Raw genomic sequence first — 20,322 nt, forward strand, 5'->3', positions numbered from 1 at the left:
CCTTCATGATGATCTAAAATAGCGTCAATGGCTTGACGACCTTGAGGGAAGGTTAGCTCTCTGAACACCTTGAATGACAGGAATTCGGTTGCAGTCCCGTCCCCGAGTAGAACATTCGTTCACTCACCACGATTTGGGGAAAAGAGGGAGAGATTCTTGGAATCGGTGAGCAGCTCGTGATTATCCTTACCATCTCGATATACCTATGTTGAAAGCACATCTTTACCACCGTCTGGATCGGCTCGTCTATTCCTACATCGGCCCTAGCCTTCAAGCAGAAATTATCCTCGAAGTTTTGGGATAACCCTCCGGATTCGCCGAGAGCCATCTCCAAAAATCTAAGCACATGTCATTGAGAGTGTGTTTCGCCGTCCAGTTGAGTTCCTTCAGAGCTAGACTGCAATCTCCCCAAATTGCCGGGATGTCGCCCAGACGACGCTCGTGAATTTTGTAGGGTATCGGTCTCTTGGTGACTTCTTCAAAGGCCTTGATTAGCTGCAGAATCGACGTTCCTCGACCGGTGCCCAAGTTGTAGCATTTGAAGCGAACTGCCTTGTCGAGGGACTTCAGAGCCGCAACGTGACCGGAAGCGAGATCCATAACGTGAATGAAGTCGCGTATACCTTTGGAGGGGGAGAGGTCAACCAATTGAGCTGGACTCGGGAACATCTATCCCAGCAAGCGAACTCCAATAACTGCGCTACCAACCAGTCCCATCGTCGGTGTTGTAGTCGCCGCCGTAGATGTCGAGCTGCTCACGTTTACCCATGGCCACTTCGCCGATGATCGGCATTAGATTCGTGAACGCTCTGACTGGATCCTCGCCGATCCGTCCCGACGAGTGAGCTCCGAGAGGGTTGAAGTACCGCAGGCAGATGATATTCCATTGCTGCGATCAAGGAAGGGGTTTTGTAGAAACTATCCCGGAAAGAAGACTCAGCTCCAGACGGGCACCGATTCATCCAGAGACGAGACACGGACCCCGCGCCAAAAGATCGTTTTGGACAAACCTTTTCGGCTCGGGAAATATCTTCGAGCATTTTCTCGATGGCGTATTTGGTTCTGCCGTAGACGTTCGCCACATTTCCGACTGGATGCTTCTCGTCAATCGGCAGGTATTGTGGGTCCCCGTAAACAACGCACGAGCTACTGAACACGATGTTGTAGACTCCGTTCTCCTTCATGACCTGGCAGAGGAAGAAAATACTTCTTCGAGCATCTGGAGATACAATGAGATGTGGCATCGAGTGTCTCGAGGTACATCTCCCCCGATCCCGAATCTGGCTCCACTCGAACTCATTTTCGCTTTACGTGGTCATTCTTCAAACTAGGTAGTTCTTCTCTAAGGTGACAGCTCTCCTAGGTCGAGTGTCTTGGCGCGCTTTTTCGAAAATGCTCTCACGGCTACCTAGGTTTCCCTTTCTACCGCCAGGGGTCTCCGGCGGAGAGAAGAAGATTAGGCGCGGCGACGACAGAGAGAGCTTCTAGACACCGTATGTGCCGCTCGCTTGGTTCGTGCTGGTGGTGTGTCCTGCTGGTGTTCAACTTCTAGCGGAAAAAGAGTCGCAGGTGGAGTCCATCGACTCCGAAGAGGTGAATCTCTCGAATCAGGTGGGACCGGCTGTCCTGCAGTGCTCGAACCAGGAAGAGATGGAGCGGAGACAGCGATGTAAATCGAGTAAGTGATCACCTGTGGAAGACGTTCTTCACGCTTTTCTCCGAGCCTGCCGGAGCCGCAGATGATGGTAGTTTAAGTTTAACACCTGTCGCCGCTTGGACCACGCGCATGCCGGTCTGGCCAAAGGCTTCGATTCGCTCAAAATCAAATGGGATGTAGTCTCAAGCGGTGGATTAGCGGCGGATTGTATTATTCGACTGATCTCGCCTGTTTATCGTTCGCATTAGGTAGTTTGCCCCGGGGCACCGATTTATTTTTTAGGGAAGATTTTTTTCGCTCCGCGGTTTCTCTGCGACCAGATCTGGTCGCCAACCTTGCCGCAACGGTCGATGGCGGGTTCGATTTGAATGGTTCTGTTGACTCAACAAGTGGTCCCTGGACAGAGCGGACAGCGCACCTTCCGTACCGAGTGTCGAGGAGTTGAAGGACAGGAGGAAAAACAATATCCCGTATGGAGAAGAGAGCCATATCTCGAGACGAATGCATTCGGATAGCTTCGGGTAGCCAGGCGATCGTAGACTCTCGGGTCGGATCAGAGCTAAGCCCTGAATATGTTTGTTTTGGGATAGGTTGGCCGGCGATCACCCTCCTGACGGTCGACCTCACCGTAGTCGGAACGAGAGACCGTGGTTTCGGTTGGAGGTGGGAGCGGGGGCATCGAACGGGGTTAAACGCGAACTCACCTCCAAAACATTGATCGTAGAGACGATGTTGTTCTTGTAGTAGAACAGGGGTTTCTGCATCGATTCGCCCACAGCTTTCATGGCGGCAAAGTGGATTACAAAATCGATTTTATGCTGAAAGGAGATAGTTATTCAAAGTCATTCAACATTCGACGAAGAGAGTATTTCTCCGATACCGAGGTGATCAAGGGAAGTCAACCTTGGGTGCTTGAATGAACTTGATCGGGTCGCTCACCTTCTTGAAGACTTCGCTGAGTGCGTTTTTATCGAGCAGATCGCATGCGTAGAAATGGATCTCCTTTCCAGCGATCTGCTGCGCGCGGATCAGAGATTCGGCCATCCGTCCCTTCGACTCGACACAGTTAGCAAAGTTGTCCACGACGACCACATCGTAGTCGGCCTGTTAAAGATCCGAGGCTACACTCAATTTGGGGCTTTGTGACTGCGATATTTTAGATATGTGCTGGGAGCTCTCGAATTCCTTGCGTGCGACGCAAGCTTGCGATTGAGCGCGGAGAAACAGATTTTTCTGGGCCGCTTTTTTGTGGGCGGTGAATCAAGCGTTTGACCTTCCGTCTCATCGTCCCATGACGTCGCCCGCTCGGCGGAAGTCTTACTGGAGCATCGGCTCAGATTGCCGACGACGGTGCCAAGCGGGCCGAGTGGACATTGAACTTTCCGCCAGATTGATGCTCTTGACGGCGGATGCGGAGCGGCAAAATAATAATTCTGTTCTCATTCCTTATTTACATTCCGGCGGGAAGAGAATGAGCTGCGAATGAATAATGTTTCTCCGTCCGCGAGGAGACCGGGAGCTTGCAAGATCTGTCCACGCGATGGATCAAGATCCTTATGCTCGGATGATCGCAAGTCTCGTCTTTGACGACGCTCGGAGAACATCTGTTTTTTTCTGATGAATGTCTCGAGGCCGTACGATGTGGCACCAATGAAACCCAAGCTCTGAATGGGTGCTTCCGGAAAACCACGCCAGGTTCATCCGGAGCTCTCCTAATGCATCTGGGTGCCATGTGAGAGGTCCGAAAGGTTCCCCCCCTCGGAGTGAGAGAATTTCTGCGGCTAGCGGCACCCTTCCGTCTTTCGAACTCCGCCCTGAGAGTTATCGTTAGACACGACTGCGAAGTTGTTGGCGACGGTGACAAGAGTCCTCGACCTGCCACGGTTACGACTTACGTTGAGGAGCTCAATCACGGTGTGGCTGCCGATGAAGCCGGCGCCTCCGGTGACGAATACGGTCTTAGCCATGGCGTTTCGAATCGTCGACGATATATTGGTCGAATAAACAACAACTGGTTATGTTCGACGTCAAATCGGACGCCGCCGTCGGGAGTCTACTGCTCTCTTCAAGCACGGATGCTGTCTGCTCTTTCCGCTCTTGGAAGAGAATTGCTACTGTGGAAAGAGCTGGGAAAGAAGGAGCGGCGAAAAATGCACATGCCGTCCGACATGGAGAAGACATCTCACGGGCGGCCTCATAGGAAAGATTATTATGCTTCCGCAATAATTGTCAGCCTCATTGTGGGGGCTCGATCGGAGGAATAAATAATCGATGATCAGTCAGGTGTCTCATCTCGATACTCGATTCGACGCTTCCGAATTTTCCTCGGGTCGGAAGCCGCGATTCTCCTCCGTGGGCGGGGATTTCGGGCGGCCAGGTATCGAACGATCGGAACGACTTTCTGGCATTCGCTGTTTGTCGAGATTTCGCTCGCTCAGTACGACGTGAGTGTTGCAGGAATACATCCCGAACATGTGTGCCGAGAGAGGACACGATATGCCAGCGTATATGGACCGTGACGACAACAAAGGCGGTGGCGGGGCCAGCCACTGAATCAGCTGACGACGTTGACAGCGAGCGAACGAGCGCTCGACCTTCTGACAATAATAATTGAGCATCGATCTGGTGCGAGCATCATTCCCCTCGTTGCCGAAAAAGAACTAGGTTTTTCCTCGTGCGACAAAAACCTCAGTCCCGAGTACATGAATGATGATCTACGATCGGTTCCAAGACCAGTTTCTAACCTCCGCCGTTGAATGGGTCTGGAGTCTGGAATGCAACTCTCGTCCTCAGGCGTCCTTCACCTCTGACGGAACTTTTTGAATCTATCCGCTGAATAGTTCTCCACGACGAGAGGAGTCCAAGTTGCCGCAGCATCCAAAGGCTGATCTGGCATAGCATAATAACAGGAAGGATCCCACCGAGGAATATCTTGATTTTCGGAACTCTACATAGAGAAAGGTTCCGAAGAGCAAAATGAATAGACGTGGAAGGTATGGAGTAACCTCTCTCTTCGTCTCCGGAAAGAGCGGAATGGAGGGCGTAACATTTGATAAAATCTCCCGAGAGGATCGATTCCGTCTCTTCTCTTCTGGGTCCGATCTCCCTTCCTCATCGTCATCCAGAAGAGAAGAATTGTCGTCTGTTTGTGTCGACAGCGATATTTCGAAGTTTTATTTCTTACCTAGACATCTCAAATTTTGCGGTGGTTTCAAAGATTGGAGCCGGCATGTGGGCTGTAATCATTTTCTTCAAATTTTTCTCCGGTCGTGGAAGGAGCAGCTCCTGAGGAGGTGGAGAGTACGAACCACTTCCCTCCGGTCCGCTGAGTTTTTTTCCTTCTCTTTTGTTGCGACGGCATGCGTGGTCACAGCGGCTGCAGGCAAGATCGCGCAAGCATCTTCTGGACTGTTGTTCAAGTAGCTAATCGATTTTAGACGTCTCTTCCCGCCGCAGAGGTAGGTTCTATCTCGTGAAGTTTACGTGAAGGCTCTCCCTTTGGCTGACACAACACTAGAAGGGAGTCGTGTCTACGCTATCCTTGGGGTTTCGCGTGTTGTTCTGACGCTACGAGTGCTTCTCCTTCCGAATCCAGCGATCGGCAGCATCGAGATCGTTCTCGTCCCAAAGGTCCGAAACTAGGTAATAAATTGTGTGTACACGTTCGTGTTCGGATACGTGATGAAGGTGGCTCGGTCGGTCATAGTGTTTCGCGTTCGTTCGCTTTCGCTTTGATGCGGCGCCGGCGAACGAGCCGAAGTAACCTCGCGCTTACATCAGCGGAGAAGCTCGCGACAGCAGAGTACTCGTACAGAAATCCGACAATCCGACGATCCGCAGTTTTCCTTGTGGGTGGATTCCGCAGCGTGATGATTATCGCTATTGTCGCGAGGAAACCCTCTCGACCTCGCGGATCGCTCCCATTATTTTCGTCGAGGAGGAGTTCGACTGCGGACGCTCAATTTTCTCTTCGATACAATCTCTCGACAGAGATCCGCTTTCCTCTAATGTAAGCGGGGATTTATTCCGCCGAATCCATGATTACTCGGAGCCCAGGCGAGCCCGTGTCCCTCGTGGTTCAACGTCCTCCGAATATACTGTTCGGGCGTTCGGAGAAGTTTGAGTTCTTCTCTTTCGAAGCGCGATCTACCGAGTGACGTTTGTGGCGGCAATCGCTTCTCGTTCGACAAATTCCGAGTTGTGACGCTTTCATTGAACACTTCGTCTGGAAAACAGGCGTCAGGGTGAGCGGGAGAAGGGCCTTGCTTCAGTAGATTGTCAGGACCTGTGTGAGCCACGTGACGTCTCACATCCTCTCCCACAGGCGCCAACCTGCCTTGACGTGAAATCTACCTGACGGCAGAATCAGCTGTTTAATGTGCGCACAGCTCCACATCCCATTAGTTTCGGCAGCGGTCGGGTGGATCCGGCAAAGTCGATAGGTTGGATTTACTCGCTTCGGAAGCTTTTGTGAGTTTTCCTCGTTCATCGGATCGTCGTCTCATCCTCGAGGAGTCGATGTGTGTGGATACGTTGCTCTTTACTTCTTCTGGGATTTATTTATGCTGATGCTCGCGAGGATTCGACAGGAATCATCGGAACATCCACAGCGCAACTGCGTTAGGAGAGTGACTAGCAGAGCGGAACGCGCCAGCTGTGTCCACTCTCTTGAGCTCACTCGTCGTCGACCATCACAACCTTCCAAGGTGAGCTCTTGGCCAGGTGAAACGATATGTATGCTCTTTCGTTGATCGTCGGAATCGATCGGCAGGGAACTGCGGGGAAAACCTTGCATCGAGGTCGAAAGAGCAACAGATTCGCCGACGGAGGGAGAGCGGCGGGGAAAAACTCGTCTCGAAGCGCGGTGGTAGACGCGCCCGGGCCTCCCACCGTAAGCCAGCCAGACCGACTTTCGACGTTCGCGATCAGCGTACGAAATGTCTGCCGATTCTTTCTGATCTTCCCTCGGATCCAGAGCGCGGGTAGGACTATCCCCGGTGTCGGCAAGGCTGCTAGGCCGGAGACGATCCCAAGTATGCTTATGGGAGTCCATTCGATCGACCCAGCTTTTGGGCAGGAAAACTCGATACTCACGTGGGAAACAAACCTGCTTTTGATTCGAGGGAAACTTCTGATGGCTCTAGATTATTCCCGATGACGAAGGGACTAAGGGAGGCTTCTTTCGAGAGTCGTTTCCACTGGATCCCTCTCTTGAGGGAAGTTGTCCAGCACTACCAAGCAATAGCCATCATTGCTCGACGTCTTCGATTGACTGAGTCATAATAATTGTACCTAGAATTCCAAAAGAGGGAACACCGCGACGATCTTCCGCGGGCCACTAGCCATTCATACCGCTGTCCGCTACATTTTGTCGAAAATCTTGTCTCAATTCCAAATATTTTTCTCCTCTGGGATTCTATCAATTCGAGATCGTTTCTCAATACGGAGCGGACAGAGACCCCGAATGAAGCCAGGCACGCAAGCTCACACTTGCGTATAAATTGCCGCTAATACGTCGGGGGGAATTATTCATCTCATGCTGTTCCATGAGCCGAGTGCTCTTCATTGAATCCCAGGGCCGGACTGACCGGCTCGGTTTTCGGAACAGCCCACTCTCGCACAGAAGATGTGGACAGAACTCCGAACATCGTCAGACACTCCGTCCATGAGGGCTTCGATGCGTCCGTCGGGAGACAGGTGCAACGTAGGTTGGGGCCGGACTTGAGCGATGCTCCAGCATTTCGAATTACGTCGCCCGATTCCTCTGTCTTACTTTACCTGACAGCATAGAGCTAGCCGGATGATCTCGGTTCCTGTGCGGAACCGCGGGGTCTTATCGGAGGAACACTGGCGCAAATTGCAGCGGATAGAAGCTCCACCCAACGGTCTGCATTCCGAATGGGCCATTCTCGCATTTCTCGCGTAGGAGCGACCTCAAACAATCCATAGTTGCTTCGGCGAAATTCACTGCGAAATATTCGAGAATTCTTAGCGTGAGAACTCTCGGGAGATCGTAGACGCATTCATGCCTAATATCCTTTCCGATCGTTCGGCCGTAGATCGACTTCCTACGACGACCATATTCTACTCTCGCGCCCCGACGCGGGGAAATATTCGCGAGAGAGAGTGTATCGTAAATGCGTGCGCGGTCTTAACCGTTGACAATTCCCCTAAGGAGAATAGTCAAGTCGTTGGTTGGAAGGAATTGAGAAGTGCGCGGGATTGATGCGTGGTCTTAGCTTCTGCCGGTGGTGCCGTTGGAGACTTGGCGCAGAACTTCTCAGCTCAGAAGGGGATCAAGACACACCCAGAAGCACGCTAGGCTGATTTTGAATGGTTGTTTCTTTTCTTCGGTCGCCTACATATCGCAGCAGCTTCGTCTGCCGAACAGAAGCCTGAGGCGAAAAGAAAACCTATCGAATTTCCCTTGTGTACGTGACTACCCATCCGAGATCCGTGCGATATCGGTGCGATGAACCTGTGCCTAGACGCGCTACGAAAACGTGAGCAGTTTCCTTGAATACTTGGTAGTTCGCTCCGAGCCTCGCGCACCGGAATCACTCCCCAGCGTAAAGTTTGTCAACAATGCTCGGCTACTCAACTCATTAGGTGATTAGTCCGTTAGCTCCATTGGCGCGAACCTACGAAGGACCCAGGGGCTGCAACAGCTCGTATGTGGAGTTTAGCTTGTTTTTATTCTGTCGATGCGATCGGTCGCTCCGAGCGTCCGAACCCGATATCGAGTTTTGTAATCTGGCACTCGCTATACCGGAGAGACCAGACGTAAAGTGGGTGACTCAGCCTGATGACCTTCGGATCGTCGGCCGAAGGATGATCAAGATTGCCTCCCGGGAATAATGAGAGATGATACAACACTTCCGCTTGCCCTGATTCTTGGTGGGAACTTGCGAGTCGTTCATGTTCAAAATCGGGAAACGCACGCGCACGTTCGGGAGCAAGAAAGTACTCATTTTGTCTAAGGACGTAGACCCATGGGAGTCTCCCGCGCGACCCACGTGTGCCAGCCGAGTGGGCTGTGGTATATTCTGTTATTTTGCTGAAGAATGAATTTTGTCCCAGGCGTCACTTTCCAGTAGCCGTTCATCAGAGCCGTGCTTCGATCGGAAAAAAAAACGCAGTTAGGCGGAAGCTAGCGTCAGAGTGAGAATCGGTGGAATTCGACGACTTACATGTAGGCGACGACGCGAGAAGAGATGATTCGGCTGTTTTGAAAAGTGAAATATACGATATACCGCCGAGTTTTCGACACGGAGTCCCGATGACGCGAAGGCTCTTTCGGTGGCTATATTCGGAATCCTCGGATTTCACGACGCAGGGTTGAACTCTGTTCTCTTGAATCGTTTTCGGGGCTAAAGATAATTAGCGAGTTCCGCAGATTACGCAGCGCGAGCATATCCCTACTACTATTAATCATGTCGTCACCCTGCCTCGCTCAGCGTACTCATCGGAGGAAACATCGCAGCAAGTGACTGATTTAAGGACAAGAAATTATTCCTTCCCCACTGTCTCTCTGACAAGACCCCTCTCATGACCTATTAGGTCCCACTGTCAGAAAAGTATGTCGTAGTTCTCCCCTTGACCTTATCTAAAGCCGAGTTGTAAAATCATGTCAAGAGGACCCTGTTAGAGTGAATGGATCGCGAAAGTCTCTCTGTGTTCAACTCACGTATTCTATTATACTCGTAGGAATTTTATGGCCGGTGTCGCTTTGAGCGGAAATCCATCATGTGATGACGCGAGGGTTTGAAAAAAATCTGTGATCGCTCTCAATTTGCATCGAATCTTCGAGACATCCGGGATCGCTCTCGCGCGAATCTCGCGTTGAGACTTGCGACTTCTCGACCATCGATTTTCGCTCACGGCATCTCCGAGAAAATGGAGCGCCTGTGATATATCCAGGGGACCAATCGTGTGAAGCTGGCGATATTTGGACCGCCTTAGAGCCCCCCTCCCCCTTCTTACGCCCCCGACTTAGATTCTTGTATTCACGTACTATCATCAAGAATTGTCGTCCGTAGCGACTGTCCGTTTCCGAATGAAGACTTCGCTGGCGCTAGGAGACGCCTCCAATTTGGACCTCAGAGAAGTTCACGGCATAAAAAGCAACCGCAGAGAGTTTCTAGTCGGAGTGGTGTAAATCACCGTGAACGAAGCGTGTTTGCTGCCAGCCGCGACGTTCAGATTCTCTACATTGTTGACGCTCTTTGCTTTCGTTATCATTGAATTCTTGATATAGGCAGATTGAATCGAAGTCTTGCTCGCCTTCACTTATTCGCGGAATTTCTGTGTCCTGATGTACGCTCCTCCGGAATGCCTACGGAATACACCCGCGGCGAGACGTGGAAACTGCTGACGACTGGCGAAGCTCTGATTGAGTGCCGAAGCTATAACTCAGGCGACTCGTGTAAGGACGGTGGATTCCTCGACGAAGGTTTTAATGACTCCCAATTCTCCATCCCGGATTTCCAGAATAGTTTCAGATCTGATTCTGAGACATCCATGCAGGGCTCCGCTGCAGAAGTGGATATAATAATTGTGCGAAGGCGTTCTCTGTCGCTCGCTGAGCGTCCATACCGGGCCACGTCAGAAGAAGACGTTCCTTAGATTTGTTTTCTTTGCGTCTTGGAATGCCGTCGCGCAGCTGAAATACAGATAGCGGTGATGATCCACTTTTTTCATGAACAAAGAGTTACTCGACGCGCCGCCGGAAACTTCCCGCAGACAAGGTCGGGGCGTGTTGCGGAACCGTGCCACTAATTAGACGGATATGAAGAAGGTGTTGTAGAGAATGATTCAATAAGCCAGAATATACTGAAGTCGAATGAATGAATGGATGGATGGGGTGAATGAGAAGATTGTGCGCTTTCTAATGACTCAGAGAGATCTTGGCTGATACGACTCGACCGCCGTCTAATGGAGTTATGTCCTCTTGCCGCGAAGACGCGATGATGCTCCTGGCCTTGGGCTGGAACCGCGCGTCTGCGGGGCTGATTTTTGGGGGAGCGGATGCCTATGGCAGCTCCGTTCGGAGACTACGGTGTAGGGGCTACGGTGAAGGTTCGCGAGATCTGAAATTCTCGGAACAAGTTCGATGGACCTAAGGAGTCCAGCGGGCACGATTCATCAGGAACGCCGTACTCCGATCGACATGTGAGTCATACGAACCGAGTGCGAAGCTGAAATTTTCGCTGAGGATGAGACTGGAGGGATCCGTCCTTGCTCCGGGATCTTCGAGAGATGTTGGTCGAAAATTATCGCGGACAAAACGAAGCGCCTCGTTCCGAAAAAGCAATCGATCTTCTCCATACCTCATTAGGGGCTGAGGGACGATGAATCCATTTATGTTTTTTTCGTGAATTTTCTCGCGTTCACCTTGCGTGTTTCGTGCCTGAGCTCCTGGGTCTATCGTCTGTTACGGTGGAGAATTCATCAACGGAATACCGATTCTACATATCACGGATGACCGGGATCGCGGGTGACCTTGTGCGGTGTTTCTCGGAGTCCGTGACTCGGGCCTAGAACTCCCGCGTTTCGTTTGCCTCTTGTCGGCCTTCAATAGTGTCATGATGCGATTCCGACTAACGGGCGTTCCATCACGACTCTTTCGGCCGCCCACAACGGCCCTCGCCTAGCTTCGGCTACGTCGACATCGTCGCCGTACTGCGGCGTATCCAATGCACAGAGTTTGATCTGAATACCAAGCGCCGCCGTCGTCTTCTTCTTGTGCGAGGACTTATCCCCGCCGCGTGGATGTGAGCGATCGACCCATCGACCGAGAGTGTGTGCTTGCGGTGGCGGCCGGATTTCTTGTCAAGATTCTCGCCGGGTCAGAAGTCGAAAACTGGAGCGGCGACAGGAACCTTGAAACCGGTCCTCGGAATCTTATCTCACCTCGGCGACTTATCAGCCGGTGTCTCCATCCAGCTCCGTCTTCCCATGGTCCGATTTCCCCAGACGACGCCGGCGTCTGGCTGGAACGGTGACTGTCAGAGCACGAGAAGAGAGGCAAAGTGAAAGTGTTACTCTCGGAGAATACAGAGAGAGGCTACTCTCCTCAGACGGTTGACTGTCGACCACTTTTTGTTCTCGCCGTCGCCGACACCAGTGAGATTGTTGTGATCGTGCTCGGATCGTTCGCTATGAAACTGACCGTCTTCGAATTCGACAAGGAATTGAATCCTGTCAAAGAGAAGGGAAAGGATGACTCTTCAGGTAGTTCCATCGATAATTTTTCCCGAAAATTCCCCCTGTGTGTATTCAATCGATATCAACCGCGCGAGGAGAACTCCGCTCCGTCCGTCGGTACGGCTTCAGAGGTCTTCGATAATAATTCGCGAGGAATCGATCTTGCGGTGGCGGTTCTGCTGACTGTCCATAATAGAGCGCGACTCGAGCTCCACCTCTGTTGGAACAGCCCAATCAGTGGTAAATTTGTTAGCTTTGCTGACGGCTGAGAGTATTATTGGCATTACGTGGTCGTTTCATCATTGTCACGCGCTTTGTCAGCTCACAGAATCGAATGGCTCTCCGGATGCGAGCTTCTCGTCGTTAAACACTGCTTGAGGGATACCGTCGATAATTATCGAAATCTCGAAGCGGTTGAATTTTTCTCCCAGGTCACTTTGTAGTCTCTTATGGGTTCCCTAGCCGAATTCCGGTTGAGAGGCAGACATACTTTGAAGAAGATAACACGGAGCAGGACACTTCTCAAATGATCGGAGACCTTGCAGTCAATGAGCGATGATGCTTTCAATTTGGCGTTGTTTGCGCGTCGGAGGAAGACAGCCGAACAGTCTGGATCTCCCACGATGTTCAATGCCGATCGGACGTGATATTTTTCACGGAAGGAACCGCGCTCGAGCCGCCTTTATTGCGATAGAATCCAGAATACGAATTCACAGCGACATGCGCTCGCCATCAGATCGGAACATGCTAATATAGCCTGCTGTTCAGGTTTTTTGAAGTACCTATATCTCGTCGAATTACGGTTATATTCTCCCAATGAGCTGATTCGATTATTTCCATCGACGTTTCTCCATCGCTCCGGAGTTGTAAAGAATAGCAATCTTTCCACTCGCGTCCCCGTCTCGACACAGTCCTCGGGGTCAAGTTTCTGGGATCGAGCTGACCGTCTTCGATCTCCACCATTCCGAATCCCTGTTCAATCGAGCTCTCAGTTTTCATACCGTTCCCTCAAGCGGATCTTCTCATTCATCTTAGCGGATGGATCGAAATCGGCGGCTTCGCTAATCTTTCTTCCTTCGTCTACCCTGTCGTGAGCGAATCAGATTCCCTGATCCTTCACTCCTTCAAGGTCGTATTGGATGGTTGAGTTTTCGGGGAATATTTAGTGTTTAATGTATATGATGACTTCTCAAGTCGTCATCTTTGCTGAACAAATTGATCTGGTCATAGGGCCGTTTCTGTCGCAAGCGGATCGGAATTCTCTTCGAATGCAACATAAGCCGAAGCTCGAGCTCCGGTGCGGAGGTAGGGTCAAGCGTCGGTCACTGTTTGGAGCTCGTCCGCATTCCTCGACCGTCTCGAGCGAGCCTCTGAAGCGACCGACCGGCCGGTCCTGAATACCCAACAATAGGTCGACCTCTCTGGTATTTGTGTTCCCTGATAAGTGATTCCTACCGAGTCGATTTACAGCTCTTCGGATCCGACGACTGTTTGCACTTCGTCATGGATCCTGCCGCCGGCCTTGTGTCCGGAAAGACAATCGTCGTCGGCAATAAACTCCTGGAAGTGTCTGCTTGTATCTATCATTACATCCGACCAGTTACACCTCGGGTCCGCAACATTAGACCCCTAAGGGCGCTTGTTGTCAGTGCGGTGATTTAGAAATATGAACATAATTTCCCTGAGCATCGTCCTTACAACCGAGTCGTTATTGAAGGTGTTCATTGATCGCGCAGCAATTTAATGAGGAAGTCACGGAGCGATTGGATCCTTTCACGGGACCGAGGCTTGTGATTGATGATTTTCATTCCGTCCCGAAGCTTTCTATGGGAACCCGCGCTGCCCGATTCTAGAGTTGAGGGTAAAGGGTCTTTTAGTCGGGTGCTGAAACTCTGTGAAGTTCCCTGCGGATTCCGCTCCCGTGACTCGTATTAGCCTCATCGGTTATGATGGAATGCCGCCTCGTTCGACAAAATCGAAAGGTCAGAGACGCGCGTCACTCGGCTTTCGGGAACAGTGAGCTAAGCACGAAAACGGTGGCTGGCCGACGGCTATGGAATCGACTGGTTGCGCAGCTGTCTCGCTGGTTCTCCACCACCTAGTATGGTTCAATTGTTCCACATCATCTAGGTGAGGCATGTGACCATGTGTCCGCGAGTGAGCGGCTGTGTCTGACTCTGTCCCTGTGATTGACTACAGGTAGCGGAGCCGGGAATATTAGTCATGACGTCGATGATTTCGCGATGCCTGCAACGATTCTTCCTCCTGGCTTGTAAAAGAGAAAATTCGGAATCGGCAACCAATCCAGAGAGCAGTCGGCAGATGACGACACATCGGGAGGAGGCCTCTGTTATCGCGATGATGACTGAGCGGCGACGTGTAATGTCGAAGCGATGGAGCTACCGAACCCTTTGACCTTGACTTTCGGGATCATCGCTGGTCCCTTTCGAGCTGAAATTCCCCCCTAATCGTAGATCTCGAATTCCGATACCGCAAACTCCTAATTCGAACCATCTAATTTTCTTCAGGCATGTCGATTCGGAGTCAGAGCGCCAACCGGCTCAGCGGACTCTACGATGGAGTGCAAGTTGGGACCGCGGGCCGAGCCCAGGGTCTTTCGCTCGGCGGGTCTTCACTGTTGCGATCGAAATCATTCGCATCGTCATTATCTCTGAAGAGCAACTATGAAGAAGGTGAGTGAGTGGTTCCCTGTTTCTTTGTGAGAGATCGTTGTGTGGAGGACATGCTCTCACCATCCTCCGGGATGTCTAGGTGCCCGAGTCGCGACGGAGCGGTCTATGCATTTCCAGCAGGCGTCGCTCATTCTTTCCAATACGGCCAATCTATCCCACGCTTCGTAGAAATTACGCGCTCTTCCCATCAACTGGGTTGACAGTCTCAATGCGGATTCTGGCAAACTCGAACTGCCAATCGGAAACCCGCGAGGAGAATTGAGGATCCGCGAGATTCGTCGCGGATTCTTGAGCCCTTTCAAAAAGGTCCTACGTCACCTCCAATGGTCACGATGAGAAGATCGTGGCTCCGTAGACTGGTCGCGGAAGAGAAAGAGATGAAAAGGGAATTCGTAGTATATACGCAATGATGTAGACGTCTGACCGGCGGCCGGATGGATTAATTCACGCCGCGCGATTCTCGAGTGCTATGTAGTTCGTTGTTAGGGAGACATCTGGGTGCGACGGAAAATGCTCTGGATTTTCACTCCACGTATGTTGAAGGCGCGATCGTGCGGTATGTTTCACGGAAAAGCAGACAGTCCTTTCTAACTTGGGGACTGTCAGATAGAAGAAGCAGTTACATGACTTATAGATATTGGCAGGGAAAAATAACGAATCTAACAGTGGGAGGTATTGCCCCAGGATAGGCACTCCTCAGTGTTACGGAAATCGCTTTCAGAATCGGATTCATGTTTCGAACATTTGAAAAACCCGATCGAATTGATCTAGCAAGAGGAAAATGTGGTTCGATTCGAATCAATAATTCTCTGTCGGATCCGGTCCGAGTCTCACTCAGTGAAAACCGAGCTAGCCCCTCGGTACAGCCTCGCGAGACCTTTTTCGTTATTCACCGGGTCTACTTTGATTCACAATGGATAGACGCTATCCTTCCGAGTTCAGGACCGTTTTGCTGATCGAAGTTTTCCCCGTCTCCAATTCGCTGAAGCAAGACTGGATGACTTCGATGCACCCCACGGAGAGTGACTCACGCGGTGCTGTGGGAACCTCGAGACTTCCTCTCCCTCGTCTCGGATACCGCGCCATGATCGTCTTCTTGCATCCACCGATCGCCCCGATCTGTCCCTCGTAGAGCTTAGATACATGAGAACTCTGACTGCGTCGAGCAATTGGAGCCCATCAGAGAAATACCCATTCAGAAGAGAAGAAAGTTATCGCGGGTTGTTGAAAAAGATCACACCGAAGGTCCAAGCTTCCTTGGGGTCCGGCCTTTCGACCCCCCTGCAAAATCATATCTTAACCCCGAGGAGTCTGTGAGAGCTCGGAATTCCTACCCCGGCTGACTCGCCCATCAGGAAAGATCACCTGCTAGTAGCCTTTAAATCTGCCCTCTCCGAAAATCCCTCCCCTAAGAAAGAGACAGGTGACGACTCCGAAGCTCGAGCCGAAGTACTCTTAAGGCGGTTTCGGAAATCATCTCAAATGCTATCCGCGTCCCCGTGCATTTGATCTTCTGGAGCAGAATAGTGACGATTGTGGGCTAGAGCCCAGCGTCTGTGCACTCCGAACGTGAAAAATAAGGTTCCCAAGATTTGGCATCATTCCCGTCAGTCGTGAAAGCTCGGAGAAGCGATATTCAGGTCGATTCCGTCCAGAATATACCTGTACCGAAGTCGGTGGCGATTCTCGACCGCCCACAGCAATCCGCAACGCATTCATCCACCGAAGAGCGCTAGTGGCGCCTTCCTCGGTCACCACAATCATAGCAGCAGGTTTCCTCCATCGTCGTCGGGCACCGAGCCGGAGATAGTCTGCCTCTGCAGTTCGAAAGGAGGAAACTCACTTTTCCGCGAACTATTCGACGCACGAAACCCCGTCCATCATCTCAACTGTGAACTCGGAGCAGTGTGCGAGCCTTCGGTGATCGTGTCGAAATATTCTACTTTCCGAATTCCGGCCAATTCCTTGGTCGCACCGGTGAACCACGATGGCTGAGAGCAAACCAGAAGTCGACTCCGAATTGGATAATCTGCTGGATTCAGCCCTCAACGAATTCGACGCTCAGAAGGAAAGTGAATCGCAGAAGGTCGCGCAAGCGAGTGCAGCGGAGTCGTCCGCGGCGGCAGCATCAGCAGCAGATCTCACCGACAACCCGGCCGCGTTCGGACTGAACATCGATCAGATGCGGGAATCTCTCAGTACGTTCATGAAGGGGAATCCGATGCTGAACGCCGAGAATGCCGGCGAAGATTCCGAGTTGGCCAAAGCCATGCAGGAAACGCTGGGGCTCTTCACGAAGTCACTCGACCGATTCCAAGAGCAAGGCGGCGAATTCAACCCCGAGGATTTCCTCAGTGACGTCTTCAAGAACATGAACGTCGATGGAGCAGAACCGCTCGGAGACATGTTATCCCATGGACTCGATGAGGTGCTGACCAAGAGCCTTCTGTATCCAGGTCTGAAGGACATCCACGATAGTTTACCGAAGTGGATCGACGAGAATCGCGAGAAACTCTCCGAAGATGAACTGGCGAAAGTTGAATCGCAGAACGCCCTGGTGAAGCAAATTATCGAGGAGTATGACAGCGAGAAGGACGACGGACTCGAAAGAAAGTGAAGGCAGACAGACAACGCCGCATCCTCGAGTTGCTCAGTAAGATGCAAGCTCTCGGAGATCTTCCGGCGGAACTATTATGTAAACAGCCAGGGATGGACATCCCCGGGTTCGGAGACGGAACAGATGCGATGCCTCCGGAATGTGCGCAACAATAACCCCTGTGACCTGAGACTTCCTCATTTCGTCTATGGCGAGAATGCTGAAAGCGGCCGCGTAGCCGATTACTCGCGTCTTTCATGTTAATCCCACAGCGGTGATAAGCTACAAGTTTGAATTTTTCTAGAAGATCTACCATGACGAGCGTTGTTGTGAGAAATAAAAAGAGACTATTCTGAAACAAGAGTAACATGCGCTTTGCTTCAACCTGAGAGTGATCGGCTCCCGATAGCTTTCAGATATCATCTCCTTGCTTCGTTTTCGGTATAGAAGTCGTGCAGCGGAGGTTCCAGCGGAGAAACACTCGGTCACGGCAAGAGAGTCACAAAGCGGATTGGATTCCCAGAAAAAAGAACGTCTTTTTCCCTCTCGCTTCGAAGCTTGACTACAGGAAACAATTTTGCCTGTGTTTTCCAGGTAGCGGAACGATCGGAAAATCTCACAACAAACTCATTCCACACCCGGAACGAACCACAGAGCTTTTTGAAGCCATCCTCGATGGACTCCTGTGAGTACCTATTTCCTCGTAATTCACTCAGGTCGTCTGTCGGACCAAACTTCTCGAAGAACAGAACAGTGGGGCAATGACGTTGAAAAGTTATTTCAATTTTCTATAGGGACTGCATCGAGGTCACGAGCGAAGACATCCGAAATGCTGAGATGTCATCGAGAGGCCGCGCACCGGAAATCAGTTATGTCGCCTCCCAGTACCTGCAGAGGCTCCAGACCCAGTACGAGAAAGTTGCCCGCATGCGGGAACGGTATATGGTCCAATTACGTCTTCGGGACGGGGCTACAGAGATGGGCAGAGCCTTCGTCACCTCGTCATTGGGTCGAACGAGAGAGAAGGCGTTGAAAGGGGTCCGGAATACCTATCGGGAATGCGAGATGACCATGAAACTCATCGAGTCGCAGCTCGAGACCGAATGCATGGGAAGTCTGCATCTTCAGATAAGCTGCATCCAAGGCTTCGCGCGAGTCTGTCCCGGAGACCAATTTCTGATAACGTTGCGGCACGGCGACAAGAAATGGAAATCGAGGGGGAAAGTAGAAAAGTCTCAGAACCAGTTATGGGAAAACAGAGAGAACATTTTCCGGATAAACCCGTGGTACGATCTCCGCATCAAAGCTGTCGAGCTGAAGGGTCTCGGACGTTCGGTGCAGCTCGGCGAGAGGAATTGCGACGTTGTGAAACTCATGCGAGCTCAAGCCCAGATGATGAATGTGAAGTTCGGGACCAGTGGGTCGCTGCAACTCGAGCTCGTGGTCGTCTGGAAGTAAGTTCATCGGATTCCCTGACCCGGAGCCAACCATCTTCTTATGCTCTCGAGAATCGATGAGAGGATTCCGAAACTTATCGCTCAACTTTTTCTCTTCAGTCCTCTGCACGGGGCAGAAGAAGCCAATGACACTATATCGAAGAAGCATCAACCCGTATCAGCTTATCTGATCAACCAAAGCGGACTTGTAAGTTTGAACGGCTAGTCTCGTAGTTGCTATTCATGTGATGATACGAATATTCTCTGACATTTGGGTGGCCAGACCGCATAGGATATCCGCACCGTGTCTTCTGTTCTCCGGAGAGGGTTCACCGTCTTCTTTCTGTTCACCGAATTTTTCTGTTCCGCAGCCGCCAACCCCGCCGTCGAGCGGATACGCGAGCAAGTCTCCTGTAGTTTCCCGAGCGGGAACAGACTCATCTGCCGGGTCGATGCGGGGAGTCGAAGACGCGTTGGAAGCATTCTCGTTCCTCGACGATCAAGACGACGATCATCACCTCCATCACACACATCATTCCAGAAACAATTCTCCGTTGATACCCAACGGAAACAGCTGGGCGGTGAGTGGCCATTTAGATCCGAGAAGTTCTCTCGAAAATCATCCCCGGGAAGAATAAACTCGAGGTCGCTTCGGAGCACCGATATCGGTGAATTCTGATTATTCGATTAACGGTCCCGGTGTGGCCTCAACAGGGCTGGGCGAAAAGAGACGTTGAGTCGACATTCTTGGCTCCCGACTTGGGAGCGGCGAAATCATTTTCCAGTCTTGTTTATCTTTCGGAGATCTAAGTCGTGGAAGATCCCGGAGACGGGGTCTCGAAATCATCTAGTATAAGATACCTCTGCGGGTATCACGATCATCCGCTCCCGTTGAGCAGAATAGGTGGGGGTATTCTAGGGTTCCTCAGAAATTCCTCGATCACTCGTGGTTCCTTGAGCTTTCGTTCATCGAATGACGAACAGGCTTCAGAGTGAGGAGGAACCCTGTTGACAAGGGTCATGGTCACGAGGGTTCTATGTCCTTGGGAGCAAATCAGTTCTAGTGGTACGAGCGCCGGACTACCACCGAAGCCGTGATGCTCAACCGCTGAACTCTTTCGAAACGGCTTTCGCGGTGTCCGCTTCGAGTATTTGGAGTGCTTAAAACGACAGAATTCGATCGAGTCTAGAAACCTTTCCATTTTCAGAGACGAAAGCCGAATGAGGGATGGCAAACCTTGAACGGGCATCCGCAAGCATTCAATCCCTACCTACGACCGCCCAGCGCCGACCCCCAACCAGTCTACACGGACACCAGACGAGACACTCGAATCATTAACGGGTACGAGTCGAACACGATATCGTACCGGCTTTGAACCTGATCCAGACCTACATGGTTCCCGTCTTCCACGTGGATTAGGAAGACAAAATATTGTACTTTATGTAGTTTGATTGGACGGCAGGCACACGTGTAAGAGTTCCAGTATCTCCTGTAATGACTTCAAATGGCCCCAATAACAAGAAGATAGCGATATTACTTTAAGTGAAAGATTGATAATAAGTTTCTAGTCCATCCATTGATAAATGTCAGCGGAGATGAAACGATTCGAAGAAGGAACGTTGTTCGCTAAATAAAAAGTTTGTACACCTGTTCATGAAACGATTACTGGATTCATTTCCTGACCTCCCTCTGAAGCCGCCATGTGCACTCGCTTGTTCGAATATCTGCTGTGC

General features: G+C 51.3%; 3 protein-coding genes across 3 annotated transcripts; 2 read left to right on the forward strand and 1 right to left on the reverse strand.

Annotated features, from left to right (window-relative positions):
- Positions 1-270: 270 nt before the first annotated feature.
- LOC100900780 (UDP-glucose 4-epimerase) lies at positions 271-3,743 on the reverse strand. The gene is made up of 6 exons (XM_003744228.3): positions 3,553-3,743; positions 2,597-2,761; positions 2,362-2,475; positions 1,011-1,187; positions 709-889; positions 271-623 (listed from the first exon to the last, which is right to left on the reverse strand). Exons 1-6 carry the CDS (start codon positions 3,622-3,624, stop codon positions 271-273), a joined length of 1,062 nt encoding a protein of 353 aa, XP_003744276.1. The 5' UTR covers positions 3,625-3,743.
- Positions 3,744-8,151: 4,408 nt separating this feature from the next.
- Positions 8,152-20,241, forward strand: LOC100905485 (RIPOR family member 3). Its single transcript, XM_003744261.2, has 7 exons — positions 8,152-8,160; positions 14,392-14,556; positions 17,747-17,837; positions 17,947-18,606; positions 18,709-18,796; positions 18,960-19,169; positions 19,797-20,241. The coding sequence occupies exons 2-7, from the start codon at positions 14,394-14,396 to the stop codon at positions 19,962-19,964; spliced, it is 1,380 nt and encodes a 459-aa protein (XP_003744309.1). The 5' UTR covers positions 8,152-8,160; positions 14,392-14,393; the 3' UTR covers positions 19,965-20,241.
- LOC100900928 (peroxisomal biogenesis factor 19) lies at positions 16,325-17,515 on the forward strand. Its single transcript, XM_003744229.2, has one exon. It carries the CDS (start codon positions 16,544-16,546, stop codon positions 17,171-17,173), a length of 630 nt encoding a protein of 209 aa, XP_003744277.1. The 5' UTR covers positions 16,325-16,543; the 3' UTR covers positions 17,174-17,515.
- Positions 20,242-20,322: the final 81 nt, after the last annotated feature.

Source organism: Galendromus occidentalis, unplaced genomic scaffold (assembly GCF_000255335.2).
Source record: "Galendromus occidentalis unplaced genomic scaffold, Mocc_1.1 scf7180000077463, whole genome shotgun sequence".
NCBI lineage: Eukaryota > Metazoa > Arthropoda > Arachnida > Mesostigmata > Phytoseiidae > Galendromus > Galendromus occidentalis.

Coding starts and splice junctions, on each gene's coding strand:
- LOC100900780 (XM_003744228.3), bottom strand. CDS start 3,624: ATGGCTAAGACCGTATTCGTCACCGGAGGCGCCGGCTTCATCGGCAGC. Junction 2,476..2,596: donor TCAGCGAAGTCTTCAAGAAG/GTGAGCGACCCG, acceptor ATCTCCTTTCAG/CATAAAATCGATTTTGTAAT. Junction 890..1,010: donor ATATTTCCCGAGCCGAAAAG/GTTTGTCCAAAA, acceptor CCTTGATCGCAG/CAATGGAATATCATCTGCCT.
- LOC100905485 (XM_003744261.2), top strand. CDS start 14,394: ATGTCGATTCGGAGTCAGAGCGCCAACCGGCTCAGCGGACTCTACGAT. Junction 14,557..17,746: donor GAAGAGCAACTATGAAGAAG/GTGAGTGAGTGG, acceptor TGTGTTTTCCAG/GTAGCGGAACGATCGGAAAA. Junction 18,607..18,708: donor GAGCTCGTGGTCGTCTGGAA/GTAAGTTCATCG, acceptor TTTTCTCTTCAG/TCCTCTGCACGGGGCAGAAG.
- LOC100900928 (XM_003744229.2), top strand. CDS start 16,544: ATGGCTGAGAGCAAACCAGAAGTCGACTCCGAATTGGATAATCTGCTG.